The sequence below is a fragment of the Laccaria bicolor genome, genomic scaffold (assembly GCF_000143565.1).
Source record: "Laccaria bicolor S238N-H82 LACBIscaffold_4 genomic scaffold, whole genome shotgun sequence".
NCBI classification, from domain to species: domain Eukaryota; kingdom Fungi; phylum Basidiomycota; class Agaricomycetes; order Agaricales; family Hydnangiaceae; genus Laccaria; species Laccaria bicolor.
In genome coordinates, this window is record NW_001889875.1 from 70,845 (window position 1) to 86,184 (window position 15,340).

Genomic DNA, 15,340 nt, shown 5'->3' on the forward strand with positions numbered 1-15,340 from the left:
CATCACCCTCGTAACATGAGATGCCATTTTTGTTCACAGATATAAAGCAGTAGTTCCCTGACATATTTGAAGATGGGAAAAGAGAAATTATATAGAAGTACCATATTTGTAGGAGTATATATAATAAAATGGCGTGCCATGAAGTCACTATGACGCGTCGTGCGGCGGAGTTGCACCAAATGCGGTTGTTTGTACAAAGCGAGGCGGAGTCTGGGAAATTTGGAGAGGTGTCTACGTTTTTGCATCTTGCTGTAAAGGGATAAGCGATCCGATGAAAACTGGGCGAGTTATTAATATTGAGGGTTTGCCCAATTTGGCCACCGTCCTAAAAAGGAAATTAAGGGTCCTAATCTAATCTAATCGTAATTTAAAAATCAAATTGGGGTGCTGGAGTCTCGTGTGGGAGATGTTGGGGAGATGTGTTTGCGAGAGCTGCATCAGGAAAATGGTCGAGACCTACATAGCACATGTAGGGTGATAGGTTCCCCTCTGATATATAGGTTTGATAGGTAAGCACAACAACTGCATACCCAGCCATAGATCATGATAGGTCGGTAGTCAGTTGCACTGATAGGACTCATAGAAGCTATAGGAGGGCATAGTGCAGTATATTGTATGGTGTGATAGGCTACAGAGATTGTAGATTAACTATTTATAGTGATGAGCATGGGTAACCCGCGGGTGTTTTCACACCTACCTTTACCCTTACCCGATGCAAACCCGTACCCTTTCCATGGGTAAGGGTATTTCAGGGGTGGGGGTAGGGGTTTGTACAGGGTTTGGGGGGTCGAAAACCCACAACGGGTGGACATTAGGGTCAGGTATAATGTACACTACGTAGTCTAATCAATCAGTACATAAGTCAAGGTGGCGCCCCCCTCTTCTTGTTGTGTCATCAGATGTCGTTGTGTCGGTCGTTCGACCGTCCACTGTCATTGTCGTCGTGTCGTCGTTGCAGCGCGGTGTCATCATTGTGTCATGTAATCTGTGGGGGACATGTTAGAGACGTGGGTTGGGACAGGGGTGCTCACCGGTGGGTCATAAGATGGATGACAACAACGAACGACGAATTGGCCGTTGTTCGTCGTTTGGTTGCCACGTTGCTAACAGCGACGTAGCACCTGGATTCAATGTCAAAGGAAGGAGTGAGATGACAGGGTTGTAACGACTCACCTGGGCTCGAGTGGTGGTGCTGGGCATTCGTCACTTTTCATGGTGTTGGGCGCTCGTTGACATGCCAGGTCGTCACCGTCACCTGTCATCCATTCGGCTGGTGATGTGGCGTCGCCTCGTTGTTGTTGTTGTTGGCATGTGTAGTGGTGGTTCGGGGCGTCGAACCACGGTTGGGGAAGGTGGCGGTGATTAAAGTGTGGTTCGGTCATTGTCGGTTGTCACGTCACTGACGTGGCACCTGTTTGTTGTGTGAAGAAAGGAAAGGGTGCGGGGGAGGGATCACATTGGCACCTGAACTAATGTGGGCAGTGACGACGATTGCGTCGTCACCGTCTGACGACGTGGCACGTCCGTTGACGTGCCAGGTCGCCATCAGCCGTTGGGCTGCTGACGTGGCGTTGCCATGTTGTCGTTGTTGTCGACGTGTGCGATGGTGGTTCAGAACGTCGAACGGCGGTGGTTGCGGAAGGTGGGGTTGTTGGTCGCGGTTGCGGGTGGTCGTCGATGTGGATAGTGGTTGTTGAGAAAGAAAAGTGTTTGTTTGTTGTTGATGTATGTAACGTTCCTGGCAAACACCGCTCATGCGGCTCACATGATCTATTACATAATCTGTTGACCACCCTTGACTTACCCTCACAAAAACCCCCAACCCTTGTCAAGGGTTGGGGTTTTTTGAGGGTCAGAAAATCCTAACCTCTACCCTTACCCTCCCTACCCTTACCCTTGTACCCCTAAGGGTTTGCAAACCCTTGCACATCACTAACTATTTATTCATCATCCGAAAACACCATATTTTCCCACTCCTTCTTAGCTGCCTCAATGTCATCCTCGGTAAGCTGCAGGGCCACTGTATCGGGGGCATCAACAACCTTTGCATGTTTCCTATAGTTGTATAAGCAGAGAGGAGATTCACGAGAATACAAAAGACTTACTTTGCAAGCTTGAGAATATGTTTGAGGAGGCAAGGGATGATCTTGGACTCCTGTGTCTTCTTTTCGAACTTGATGATTTGTTTGAGATGTGCATTGAACTTGTGCTTGTACACTGTTGTGGTGAATTGAACATCAACGTGCTTGCTGGTTTGCTATTCATCAATGCAGCTCTCAGCCTGGTGATGAGTTAGAACAAACAATTCACATGAAAGTATGACCGATGTACAACAGTGATGACAAGAGCCATTGTTATTTTCAAGAGTGTGTCATCTTCAGAGAACTCTGGATGGATGACTCCGTTGTTGGTCTTGTTTCGGAACCACTTTTTGTTGACGATGGCTTGGAACACAGGGTGACAGTAGAGGCCTTTGTGAGCCTTTGTGTCCTAGAGGGTGTCTGAGAACTGAGAATAGACAGAGGGATTATGATGAACCTTGTACATAAAGGTGTTTCGGTCCAGCAGGTCTTCAACTAGATTTTTGATCTCACACTTGGGAGCACTTGGATTGATTCCATATGCAGCCTTGATGCAGCCTCAACCAAAGGCTGCGTGATGGTCTTGAGCTGGCCACGGACTTGAGATGCACGAGCAGTGATCTGTTGAGTGATTAGATGATGGAAAACAGTTGATGATGCTTACCAGCTTTAGCATGTCTTCATCAAACTCGACGCGAACACCTCGTGCATTACACGATTCCACCCAAGCTCCTGTGGCCATATCGTGATCCTCAAGGCGGTCCAGATAGTCTCCTCAAGAAGGGATTTGCTGAGTTTGTCAAAGTCCGCAACTCAGGCACGTCTTCGCAAGCCTGATGACTTGGTCTTGGGTCATTTGGTGACCACTGTGGTCGAAGGCGCTGGGGTGGCCGGATGATCCTTTCGGATGCGAGAGTTTATGATTGGTGCGATGGGGGGTGCCGCTGCCTTCAAGAGTTGGGAGGTTGGTAAGTAAACAGCTTAAAAGTTTGCTGACCAAGCAAACATGGAAGATGTACAGGTTGCTTTGAAGCATGAACAGATGGGGTGAGGGTAGCTTGATGGTCCTTATGAGAAGACAAAGAAGTTAGTGAGATTATGGTGATGAGTTGGAAGCAACAAACCCGCTCGGCCTGCTTTGAAACATGAGCAGGCTCTGCATGAGGGAAAGCTTTGAGCTTGGGGTGTGCATCAGGGTACTTGTAGACCACTGGTTGCAAATAGAGCATTGATTTGGTTCCAAACTCATCATCACTATCTGAAAAACACAAACATCATGACAACAGCACGTAAGGTAAGGAGAGCCTTACTCTCTGCTTCTGGATACCTCTTTTCTTTCGTATAGTAGGTACCATCAGGCCGCCCATAAAGTGACACGCTTTTGGGGCTGTATGGACTGGGAGTGTGTTCATCCATCATGGATGGTGAAGATTGAGGAGGCTGTCCAGTGATACGTTGAACAAGATTCTTGGACAGCCCTCTTGTTTCCTGGGTAGATTGGTCAGATGGGGGGGGGTAAATAGTTGCGATGAGATATGTACAAAAGTCATTACAGGTACATTTTCCTTGTCTGGTGCGACTTGATGGGTTAGAGTTTGACTAGTGTTTGAAAGTCTGGTTCGGTCCGGTTTTTTGATGCCCAGGGGCGTTAACCGTGACCGTAACCGGTCTGCCTTTTCCCCAGAAGTCAAAAGACCAGACCGGACCGCAAAAAGACCACAGACCGCGGTTTTTTGCGGTCTATAGACCAGTTTCGGTCTGCATCGGTTTTAACCGGTTTATGACCGGTCTTTAGGCCAATATTTTAAAATTATGAATCGGTAAATTTATTAACATCTCTAATAGCTTCAAAACGAGCCCAAGAACGTTAAATTCCGTTAGGAATTGGTGCTTCTATAAAATAAGTCTGGTACATCTATTATTCCCAAAAGTAATTTACATTTTAATTCATATCTCTCTCGTTTTTTTTTACCAAATCGTACGTTCTTGGGTGCGTTTTAAAGGGTATTTAAGGGGCTACAAAAGACCGGTCCAAACCGGTCTTGACCGGTTCACGTTAACCGGTTTTTTTGCGGTCTTCACATTTCAAAAATAAAAGACTGTGACCGCAGGTCCGGTCTTTTGGGGTCTTGGTCCGGTCTGGTTACAGTCTTTTTCCAGTCACAAGACCGGACTTCCAAACACTAAGTTTGACCATCACGTACGGTGGTCTTGATGACTGGTTGAAGTGTAAAAGATGTAAATTTTCATCATGTTAGCACAGGCTCTTGACATAGAACATGCAACTTACTCCTTGACGGTGAACAACAGGATGGTCGTCTTCATCCTCAGACTCGACATCGGCCTCAACAGGACTTTGGACAGGTATAGATTGATAGCCCATGATCGCTTCCTGGGCTTGATGACCATGTAGGGCCTGGACATAAGCTTTGTCCTTCGACACTGCTTGCTTCTGTCTCTTGTCAACTTCTGAGAGTCTTCATGAGTACGAGAAACATATTTATTAGGTTTGATGTACTTACTGAGCTGTTGCTGCTTGGCAGACAATGTGTGTGGGCAACCGGAAGAAGTCGGCTGAGCTTCAACAGGAGGTGCTGAAGCTGGTTTGAGAGCCATAGTACTAGTGTTTGCAGGTCCAGTCTACAGGACTGAAAATATACATAGGACTGAACTGGACTGAACCACGGTCGGGTCTTTTTCCAGTTGCAGTTGCCCACATTTGTGGTCAGTCCAGTTGCCAGTTGCCATGTTTTTGTAAATATATAAAAACTGAAAAAGACCAGTTTAGACTGGTTGCAACTGGTCTTTCATCCCATCACATGCTGGACCTTACTCGTGCACATTTTTTTTAATTTTCGGTCCCTGAATCATCAAAAACGGTCAAGAATTGGTTGAGATATGGCCAAAAACATTTTTATGTATGTGATTCAAATGTACGTCCTTTCTGTTTTCGCCCTACCTCAGTCAAATCTTGACAGAATTGCTTAGATTTTTGATCAGTCTACAGAGAATTAAAATATCTATCTACGTATGCAATGTATGTGAAGTAATATTTAGTTTCTGTGGTGTAATAAATTTTACAACAAAAGACCGGTTGCAACTGGTCTGGACTGGTCTTTTTCGCATTGTGGACCGATTAGGACCGGTCCAAAGCGGTCCGGTTGCAGTCCCTCAATATTTGGATCGGTCTAGACTGGTTGCAGTTGCCAGTTGCGTCGTTTTGAGGTAAAAAAACTGGACTTAACTGGACCTGCGAACACTATGTAGTATGTGTGCGAGGGGCCATTCTAAACAGAGTTGTAAGCTGATGAAAAGACACAAGAAGACTGAGGCAATAGTGCACACTGGTTTGGTCCAGCAGTCATGGCGGTTAAATAGGAAAATCGGGTGGTGGTGTCCAATTTCTAAAAAATCAACAAAGGCGATGGCATGATTCGTGTTGGTAATGTGACAGGGGCCATTGTATAAAATGGCGGAGAGCAGAACACTGAGACAACTATGATCAGATAGGTTAAAAAAAAATTAATGCAATTGACAGTTGAACAAGTACACATACCTCTCTCGACATGTTGACTGTCCCTCGTACTTGCCAAACCCAACTAAGGAAGGTGATAGTTGAGCAGTGTGCTTTGCCTGACCCAACTGTTACTGTATCCACCATCTGCGGATTCTGTGGAAAAGGGCCCTTTGCAACTGTTCCAGGTTTACACAAACATATCCACAATACGCCTGCCTGCAATCAAGCGCGTCAAGCCGACTTTGGATCTTATGTCGCAAACATCTGGACTGAAGTAGCTGGTCAGCAGGATGGGTCTGCTCAAACACAGGAGAATCACAAAGAAGCCCCAGGAGAACCCATTCAACTAGTGGATGGAGAGCCCCCCATTCAACTGGACCAGGACCTTGACAATGCTGCTGATAACTTGATGTCTACAGCCCCAGAGACACTGTTAGATGAAGCTGCTCCACAACAATCATCACAATGTACCATGATTGAGGAGGTTCCAGACGACAATGTAGTACCTCAATCCACTCGAGAATTTTACTACGTTGAGCTGTATCCTGAGGACCAAAAGGCGGGGGCCACCTGAGGAACAGGTACTCCATTGTTTGAATCAATATGTCAACAGCAGGAGAGAGATGGCGAGCCAATCTGGGGCCCTTTCACAGATGAAGCAGAGTGGGGGCTGGCGGAATGGCTACTACGGAATGTGGGACAAAAACAAGCTGACATGTTCCTCAAGCTGCCTATTGTACATTTCTTGTGTGAAAACTTCAGGATCATTCTGATGGCACACGTAGATGCGAGATTGGACCAAGCCTTCTTACAACAGCAACCGTGATTTCCTAAAGAAGATTGATGCCCTACCCACACACAGAAATCGATGGTTTTGTGACATTGTTAGCGCTCCCAGGAACATCACTGATGGGGATGGGAAACCCATGCCCATGGAGCAGCTTGAACTTTGGCAGTGAAACCCTATTGAGGTTGTAAAAGAGTTAATGGGGAATGAGGTGTTATGAGATGCACTACAATATGCACCTGAATGAGCGTATACAGATCGCAAGGGAACAAACAGGGTATATGATGAAATGTGGACAGCAGATTGGTGGTGGGACACCCAGGTACGTGGACTGAAGAGAACTGGTCAAACAAATTCTTATTGATAAACAGAAGAAATTACCTATCGGATTGACCATTGCAGCCATCATTCTCTCAACTGACAAGACACACTTGTCCACTTTCCGAGGTGACAAAAAGGCATGGCCGGTATACCTGACCATTGGTAATATTGATAAGGACAAGCGCCATAAGCCTACAGCCCATGCGACTGTCCTGATTGGGTATCTGCCTGTTGCCAAGTTAGACAACTACACAGAGGCGACACATTCAGATGAAGGTAACGGCTGTTCCACTACTGCACGTCCCAGATCCTGGCACCAATCGTCGAAGCTGGGAAAGATGGCGTGGATGTCGTGTGTGCAGACAGCTTCATCCGACGTGTCTTCCCTCTCCTCGCTGCATATGTTGCTGATTTCCCAGAGCAATGTCTGGTGGCATGCTGTAAAGAGAGCTACTGCCCGAAATGTCTAGTGACACCTGAAAAGAGAGGGTTGTTTGTCAAGTCGTTGTTACATGATGAGGAACACACCAAGGTTATACTTGAACACAAGGTGTCTGGGTGATGGGTGCCGGAATTCACCACAGAGGGGATACACCCAGTTTGAGAGCTGTTCTGGGCCAAGCTTCCTCATAGTGACATATTTTCATGTTTCATGCCCGATCTCCTCCATCAGCTTCACAAAGGCATCTTCCATGACCACCTGGTCAAGTGGTGTGTCAAGGTAGCAGGGGAAGCAGAAGTGGACAAGCAGTTCCACTGCATGCCAGGATATCTGGGTCTTCGGCACTTCAAGAATGGGATATTGCGTGTTTCGCAATGGACAGGCACTGAACATAAAGAAATGCAGCGTGTGTTTGTCGGTCTTCTTGTGGGGGCAGTTCAACCACAAGTTCTGTGTACAGCAAGGGCGGCCATTGATTTCATCTATCTCGCTTGTCTGCAAGTACAGACCACAGCATCCCTGAATGCACTCCAAGACGCCCTGAAGACCTTCCATGACAATAAAGATGTCTTCATTTGGCAAGGCATTCAAGAACATTTTAACATACCTAAACTCCACCAAATGATCCACTATTTCGAGTCCATCAAGTCGTGAGGTTCTGCAGACAGATACAACACAGAGTGGTCTGATTGTATTCATATCGACTTCACCAAGGAAGGGTATTGAGCAAGCAATAAGTGCAATTTTGTGGTGCAGATGACGAAGTGGCTTGACCGCCAGGAAGCAACGGAGCGATTTCGAGTGTACCTTGACTGGCTGTTGTGGCGTGAGGAGTTGGATGAGGTGGAAAGCAATGATGAGAAGAATTGTTAACGTACGAAGAACTCAGTCAGACACGGATGTGAAACGACTGTATTGCCTTAGCTACCTGTTAACGTACGAAGAACTACGTACGAGTAGCATCAGTAAGAGTATATGAATATAAGTAGCAAAAGCTCACCTCAGTCAGACATGGATGTGAAACGACTGAGGTGAGGGAAAATAAGGTTCTAGTTTATATAGGAAAAATCGGGTGGCTTGAGGTAAAGACTAGCAAATACCGGAAGTAAATGTAAAAGGTGGATAAAGAAAGACGAGATGGAGAAATGAGTAAGCAAAGCGTACGCGTAAACAAAGAGGTCACGAGGGGTCTCCTTCAACACTCCCCCAGACGACGAGGGACCTCTAGACGTCCAACTTGAGTGCTCTGACGAGCTTTTGGTGGGTGACGCGCGGGAGCGGCTTGGTGAAGATGTCGGCGAGATTCTCCTCAGAGGGGATTTGGACGAGCTCTATCTCCTTGGCAGCTACACGTTCCCTAATGTAGTGATGGCGTATGTCGATATGTTTTGCGCGTGCATGTCCCTTGGTGTTGAGTGATAGGGCGATGGAGGCGGCGTTGTCACCGTGGAGGACAGCGGGGAAGGTTTGATTGTGGCCGACTTCACCCATGAATGAGTACATCCAAAGGGCTTGTTGAGCAGCGCGTGTGAGCGCCATGTACTCTGCCTTGGTGGTGGAGAGGGCGACAGTGGGTTGACGCTTCGAGCTCCAGGATACAGGCCCACCTGCTAATGTGAATACGTATCCTGAGGTCGATCTACGCGTGTCGATGTCCCCGGCGTAGTCGGCGTCGACAAATCCAATTGGGTCGAGGCTGGCGCCGCGGTTGTAGGTGATTTTGTAGGTGAGTGTGCCCTTGAGGTAAGCAAGGAGGTGGAGCATTGCTTTCCAGTGTGCTGGTCCAGGTTTTGCCTGAAAGCGGGCTAGGACACTGAGGGCGTAGGAGATATCGGGGCGCGTCGCGACTTGAGCCCACATGCAGGCGCCGAGGGCTTCGCGGTAAGGTTTGTCCGCCATGAAGTGGACGTCCTCATCCGTCTTGGGTGAGTCGGATTCAGATAAGATGATGCCGGAGGGTAATGGGGTGGATTTGGCGTTGCAGTCGGACATTCTGAAGCGTTCTAAGACGCGACGAATGTAAGCTTCTTGGGAAAGAGAAATCGCACCCGTGGTTTCATCTTTCTCAACCCGGATCCCCAGAATATACCCAAGGTCCCCCACATCTTTTATCTCGAAGCACGCCTCAATCTCCTTCTTCGCCTTTTCTGCTCCCTCCTTTGTTGTGGACGCACCAAAGATGTCGTCGGTGTAAGTGGTGGTGATAGTGTGTTCGTTTTGAATGATGCGGGAGTGGACGCACGGGTCCGCGAGTGATTTGTAGTATCCCAAAGATTCGTATGCGCCCGTCATTTCCGTTTGAAAATCGTATCCCCCCTGCATCATACTGTATAGGGTTTTGACGACCCGTAAGACCTTCTCTTCCTCCCCCCGGATGACATAACCTGGCGGTTGGTTCATGAATGTCGTGAACTTGTTAGTACTGTAGAGAAAGGCAGCGACGATATCTACCTGCCAGATGTGCAAGTCCATAGCAGCTGCAATTGCAGCGATCATGCGGAAGGACTCTAGGCGTACGACAGAGGCGTACGTCTGATCATAATCAAGTCCTGGGATCTGAGTGTGGCCTTTGGCGACGAGGCGCGCCTTGCGTTTGATGATCTCTCCTATTGCGTCATACTTATTAGCATAGACCCACATGGAATCAATGACGCGCGCATCTGGAGGTGCCTCCACCAACTCGAAAACACCTCTTTCCTTCAATATCGCCCACTCGGTATCCATGGGTTGTTTCCAGAGATCAAGGCGCGTGATTGCCTCCCAGTAGCTCCGCAGGATCTGAGAGTCAGGGAGTATGGTGTGAAGGGCCGTTGTGTCTGTAGGTGCTCCAGTACCTAGGACAGCAAGGCGCGCAGAGCGCCTTGGGATGGGAGGTGTTTGTGCGACTGGTGTCGTGGCATCTGATGGGACACTTGGGACAGCGGGCGTGGTTGTGTCTGGGTGTAGTGGGGGATCAGATTGTCGAGGGCGTGGCGCCAAAGGTTTTGGTGGTATGATTACACCTGTGGTGTCATTTGTGACTTCTGGAGTAGGTGCTTGTACGTCGTCGTCATCGAAGGTAGACTCGGGGATGGATGTGGGTGCGTTGGAGATAGTGCGATGGCCTCGTCCTTCCTCAAAGATGACGTCACGACTTTTAATAGTCGTGCCTGATGATCGATCCCACAACTTGTACGTCCCCCGTCCGTAATAGCCGATCAATACATACTTGATCGATCGAGGCATCAGCTTCGATATGCCTATCTCCTCCGGTATCTTGGCATACACCGTGCAGCCGAAAGGTCGAAGGTGTGAGACGTCCTGACGTTTGCTCGTCCATTTCTCAGTGGGTATCTGCGCAGGGTGTCGACTGGAAGGTATGTAGTTCCCGGTGTAGATGCAGAAGGAGGCGGCGTCAGCCCAGAGCGATGGGGATAAACCGGAGTCGGCGAGAACACAACGTGTTCTTTCGATGATGGTTCTCATCCCACGTTCTGCCAAACCGTTCTGACCGTGTGCGTATGGGGCACTGAATTCCACGATGATACCGTGAGTGGCCGTGTATTCCCTCCATTTCTCGTTGAAGAACTCGTTGCCCATATCAACCCTAATCCGAATCAGCTTCTTTCCAGTCTCCCGCTCTGCCCTCGGATGGTACTCTGCGAAAGCGCTGAGGGTCGTGGCGCTCGACTTCGAGGCGAGGAAATAACCAACACGGTAAGACAAGCCTCCATCATTGAACGCCATCATGTACTCAGCTCCCCCAACAGAGCGAACACGTGCTGGTCCCCATAAGTCGATGTACACCCGCTCCAATACCTCTGTCTCAGGTTCCACCACACTATCATATGGGCGCGTTGTCTGCTTCCCATAGATGCAGTCTTCGCATCGCCCTTCGGGCTCAGCGCCTCCTTTCGTGATGTCAAGACCATCGACTAACCCCCTCTTGGCCATGTCGATGATCGAGCGGACACCGACATGTCCGAAACGTCTGTGCCACATCTCGAGGTCTGTGGGTTTGTGGAGGGAGCGCGCTGCAAGGGCATGTGTGATAGGTGGGTTGGGCTCGACACGGAGGAGGTACATCCCATTGCTCCCCGTGCCTTTCATGAGTGTCCTTTTCTGACCATCATGGATGTCATAGAAGGTTACTCCCCCACTGCCGAATAATGCCCAGCAATTCGCCTCGTCAAGTTTGCCAATCGAGACGAGGTTTGCAATGAGGTCAGGGGTGTGGACTGCATGTGTGAAGGTAATGGTGGTCTTCAGCACTCCAGATATGATAGTTTTGGTGACTGCGCCATGTCCGACGATACGGAATTGTCCCCCTTTGTTTGCGGGCTGGCCTTCATCAGGTTGGGATAATGCGTGGTAGGTGGAGAAGTCTGATCGGTTTACAAAACAGTGTTTATTTGCTGCAGAGTCAGCATAGGTCGGTACATCCCTCTCTCCTGGTGTGGTAGTTGCGGCTAACACATGGGTTATGTAGGGCGTATGTGCGGACTCTTCCAATGCGAGTCCGGGTACATTTGAGATGAGGGCGAAAGTAATTTCGGAGGTAGGTGAGGTGTCAGTGAGCGCTGCTGTGACTGACGATGTGTTCGCGTTAGCGGTACCCTGGGTCGCAGAACCTTGTCCTCCCCCATGCTGTCCGAAGCCTGCAGGGAACTGTCCCTCTTTCCCTCCGCCGCGCCAATAGCAGTTCGTGATTAGATGACCACGACGTCCGCAGTTGGGGTTAGCGCATAATAATTGGCTTCGTGGCTTCCTCGTGTTAGTTTGGAGAGCCGTAACGACCATGGAGGAATTGGTGACAGACTTGGAACGGTCAATTCGATTCCAATGAATCATTAATCGACTGATGACTTCCCCAGATGACTTGGCCTCGTAAAGCGTGCCGACGACGCTATCCCAGGATTCAGGTAATGAGGATAAGACGATCATGCGAAAATCTGCGTCGCTGATTTTTGCACCAGCGTTGTTTGCCATCACCCACTTGGTGCGCAAGTTGGAGATATGGGTTGGGAAATCGTTTCCGTCGGCGAAAGCGGTATTACGGAGGTCGCGTTGGGTAGTGACAATGGCGAGGTCAGACGAGATTTTATATTGGTCTGTGAGTGACTTCCATGCTTCAGCAGCAGTGCCATCAAGCTTAAGACCAAGACCGATGGCATTTTTAGTGTTATAGAGGAGTAGTGCACATGCCCAGGCGTCGCGCATAGCCCACTCCGCACCGGAGGGGTTTGTGGAGTACCACGGCAAGGGATCGTCAGGAAGTGGGACGTTTGTTAACGCCGGTGTGTAATTCAGAGTGGTGGGGCTCGGATAAGGGGCAGGGTTAGGGATAGTTCCCTGTAGATACCCTAAGACGCCGCGGCTGCTGGCCGCAATGACAACAAGCGTCTCGAAGGTAGCAAAATTTGTCCCATCAAATTTTTGGTCCTCTGAAAAGGTAGGGGGGTTTGCTGACGACGACATTTTGTGTACGTGGTAAAGTAGGCTCTGTGAGTCGCAAGTAATGTGATAGAGCAGGTATGTGTGTGTCTATATTTCTTCGAGTTAGAGCGCAGCGGGGCCCATAACCTGTTAACGTACGAAGAACTCAGTCAGACACGGATGTGAAACGACTGTATTGCCTTAGCTACCTGTTAACGTACGAAGAACTACATACGAGTAGCATCAGTAAGAGTATATGAATATAAGTAGCAAAAGCTCACCTCAGTCAGACACGGATGTGAAACGACTGAGGTGAGGGAAAATAAGGTTCTAGTTTATATAGGAAAAATCGGGTGGCTTGAGGTAAAGACTAGCAAATACCGGAAGTAAATGTAAAAGGTGGATAAAGAAAGACGAGATGGAGAAATGAGTAAGCAAAGCGTACGCGTAAACAAAGAGGTCACGAGGGGTCTCCTTCAACAAGAATGGTGACAGCTTGGGTCACAATGGTGACATCAACCTCACAGTTGACAACAATGACAGCGAACCAACAACCAACGCCGACCTACCCATCACCCACCATCTACCAGTCAAGCCTAGTTTCTGGCTGGTCAACATTAACACTATAGTCACCGAATTCCATGCAACCAACCTCCTCTCTCTTCTCACAACATTCATTCAACACTATTTCCTGCCTCCTCAACAACCATTACTCCCCAATCACACTGACCTATTTGATGCCTACAAACATCTATCCATTTGCTTACCCGACCTTCCTTCCACTGGCCATATCAACTTCCTCCAGCACATTCGTGCTGTACCAATCATCCCTGGATCTCAGCAAGACTCTCCGGCAACCTTCGACATTGTTTTAGTTAGGACTGAGGGCAAGGAGAGGAATCAAGCTACCAAGGGGACTTACTTAGAAGGTGAGAGCACTTCCTGTGCTGCTACATCTTGTTAACTAATGTATCTCTCATTGCAGGACTTTGGGTAGCACAAGTGCACATGTTCTTTGCACTCCCTGATCACCTTTGTCATGACCAATCCATCCCCAAATGCCTCGCCTACGTCGAGTGGTTCAACCCACTTCGAGCTCCTGATCCTGACTCTGGCCTCTACTCTGTTTCTCGCTTGCTCAGTTGTGGTCTCCCTGTGGCTGATGTTGTACCCATCTGTGATATTGTCCAAGCTGCTACCTCATTCCGAAGTTTGGCACCAAGTTCTCCCCTGCTAAATGGACTCACCTTGAAATCATTGACAATTGGAAACATTTTTCTCTCAACAAGTACATCAACCTATCTACATTTTACAAGCACCAAGATCTTCAGTGACTAAGTAGTAACTATCCATAAACACTTCTTAGTAGACACGACACGCCCACATTTATTATATACTACAAATCCATATATACATTTGAACCTGCTCTATTCTGGCCAATTAGACCTACTGTAGCTTATCAAGGTTGGCGGCGAGCCTCACAGGCCCTGTGGTCCTAGAAGGCATTAAAGAGGGCATGCACTGATTCTTGTCTGCTGGATTGTCTATCACCGATCTGAACTCAAGTCCTAGCCACTTCAGTCACCCAGTGCCAACTGACTATTAGTCATGCAAACTCCACGTAAGTTACATGACTAAATGTCATGGACCATATCTATATTCTAGATATATATGGGTCCTAGAAAGCCCTGAAATCTAAAATATATTTTTGACACATGGACCCTGAAATGTCACACAAAAATTATAATGTCTGTGTCACACCACCAAAATATATTTTGCAAGTGAAATGCAGTAAGGATATATTTTTGGTCAGTGGACCCTGAAATGTCACTGTCACACCTTAGAAATATATTTTTGCCCTGGCTTTGCCTTAGGATATATTTTGTGAAACAGATGTGGTAAGGATATATTTTTCTGGTCTGTAGTGGTGTCAGGGGTCCTAGTTTCAGCAAAAAACTTGTGATTTTTTTTGCTGTCTGGAGTATATATTCTGGAAGATTCTGCAATGACTTCCAGGGGTTTTGGCACTATGTCTAGCTGTGCTCCCAGTATGTATGTAGCAATAAGGGGCATCAATAGCATCTGTGATATACCTGAGTTGCTTAAGTATTATCCACTTCCAATCACACTATGAATACAGTTCACATTACAGATTCATTCATTCTCCTTCAACAATTTTGGGCCTCAATGACATGTATTGAATCACCTTGAAGCTATTCAGTCCAAGATTCCTGAGTTGCTTAAGTACTATCCACTTTGACACTATAGATACAGTTCGCACTATGGAATTTTTTAGCTGCTTAGAAATCCCCTCCACTTCTGCCTCTACTTCAGCTCTGAGGTCTCCATTTGCACCTTATCTGCATACCCCACCCACATCTGTATTACTATCCCCTGCCAGACAAACTCCTGCATGTGATATCAAACATGTTGTCCAATCCACTTTCAAAAACCAGAGTTCACAAAGTTCTTTGTTTCACTCTCCAATTGCACCTTATCTGCATGCCCCACCTACATCTGTATTAGTCAAACCTCTGCATGTGATATCAAACATCTCTCCCAACCTACTTTCAAAAACCAGAGTTCACAAAGTTCTTTGCTCTTTCTCTTTTTCTCTCTCCAGTTGCACCTGATCTGCATACCTCACCCACATCTGTATTACCATCCCCTGCCAGTCAAACCCCTGCATGTGATATCAAACATCTCTCCCACCCCACTTTCACAGACAAGAGTTCACCAAGTTCTTTGTTGTTTCTCTCCTTCTCTTCCTCTCTCCC

At 47.8% G+C, this 15,340-nt stretch overlaps 7 protein-coding genes across 7 annotated transcripts; 4 read left to right on the top strand and 3 right to left on the bottom strand.

Moving 5' to 3' along the window:
- Nucleotides 1-231: 231 nt before the first annotated feature.
- On the bottom strand, nt 232-1,382 carry LACBIDRAFT_323110 (uncharacterized protein; the record flags this gene model as incomplete). Its single annotated transcript, XM_001876792.1, has 6 exons — nt 232-325; nt 461-489; nt 531-628; nt 698-833; nt 1,109-1,121; nt 1,174-1,382. 6 exons carry the CDS (start codon nt 1,380-1,382, stop codon nt 232-234), a joined length of 579 nt encoding a protein of 192 aa, XP_001876827.1.
- A 558-nt stretch (nt 1,383-1,940) lies between these two features.
- Nucleotides 1,941-3,497, bottom strand: LACBIDRAFT_323111 (uncharacterized protein; the record flags this gene model as incomplete). Its single annotated transcript, XM_001876793.1, has 7 exons — nt 1,941-2,055; nt 2,106-2,257; nt 2,311-2,490; nt 2,595-2,702; nt 2,746-2,832; nt 3,206-3,339; nt 3,392-3,497. The coding sequence occupies 7 exons, from the start codon at nt 3,495-3,497 to the stop codon at nt 1,941-1,943; spliced, it is 882 nt and encodes a 293-aa protein (XP_001876828.1).
- A 727-nt stretch (nt 3,498-4,224) lies between these two features.
- Nucleotides 4,225-4,697, bottom strand: LACBIDRAFT_311065 (uncharacterized protein; the record flags this gene model as incomplete). The annotated part of the gene is made up of 3 exons (XM_001876794.1): nt 4,225-4,299; nt 4,372-4,550; nt 4,604-4,697. 3 exons carry the CDS (start codon nt 4,695-4,697, stop codon nt 4,225-4,227), a joined length of 348 nt encoding a protein of 115 aa, XP_001876829.1.
- A 950-nt stretch (nt 4,698-5,647) lies between these two features.
- On the top strand, nt 5,648-6,172 carry LACBIDRAFT_323113 (uncharacterized protein; the record flags this gene model as incomplete). Its single annotated transcript, XM_001876320.1, has 1 exon — nt 5,648-6,172. The coding sequence occupies one exon, from the start codon at nt 5,648-5,650 to the stop codon at nt 6,170-6,172; it is 525 nt and encodes a 174-aa protein (XP_001876355.1).
- A 502-nt stretch (nt 6,173-6,674) lies between these two features.
- On the top strand, nt 6,675-7,268 carry LACBIDRAFT_311067 (uncharacterized protein; the record flags this gene model as incomplete). Its single annotated transcript, XM_001876321.1, has 3 exons — nt 6,675-6,707; nt 6,757-6,963; nt 7,014-7,268. The coding sequence occupies 3 exons, from the start codon at nt 6,675-6,677 to the stop codon at nt 7,266-7,268; spliced, it is 495 nt and encodes a 164-aa protein (XP_001876356.1).
- Nucleotides 7,269-7,358: 90 nt separating this feature from the next.
- Nucleotides 7,359-7,802, top strand: LACBIDRAFT_311068 (uncharacterized protein; the record flags this gene model as incomplete). Its single annotated transcript, XM_001876322.1, has 1 exon — nt 7,359-7,802. The coding sequence occupies one exon, from the start codon at nt 7,359-7,361 to the stop codon at nt 7,800-7,802; it is 444 nt and encodes a 147-aa protein (XP_001876357.1).
- A 5,187-nt stretch (nt 7,803-12,989) lies between these two features.
- On the top strand, nt 12,990-13,901 carry LACBIDRAFT_323116 (uncharacterized protein; the record flags this gene model as incomplete). Its single annotated transcript, XM_001876323.1, has 3 exons — nt 12,990-12,993; nt 13,091-13,492; nt 13,549-13,901. 3 exons carry the CDS (start codon nt 12,990-12,992, stop codon nt 13,899-13,901), a joined length of 759 nt encoding a protein of 252 aa, XP_001876358.1.
- Between the last annotated feature and the right edge of the window lie 1,439 nt (nt 13,902-15,340).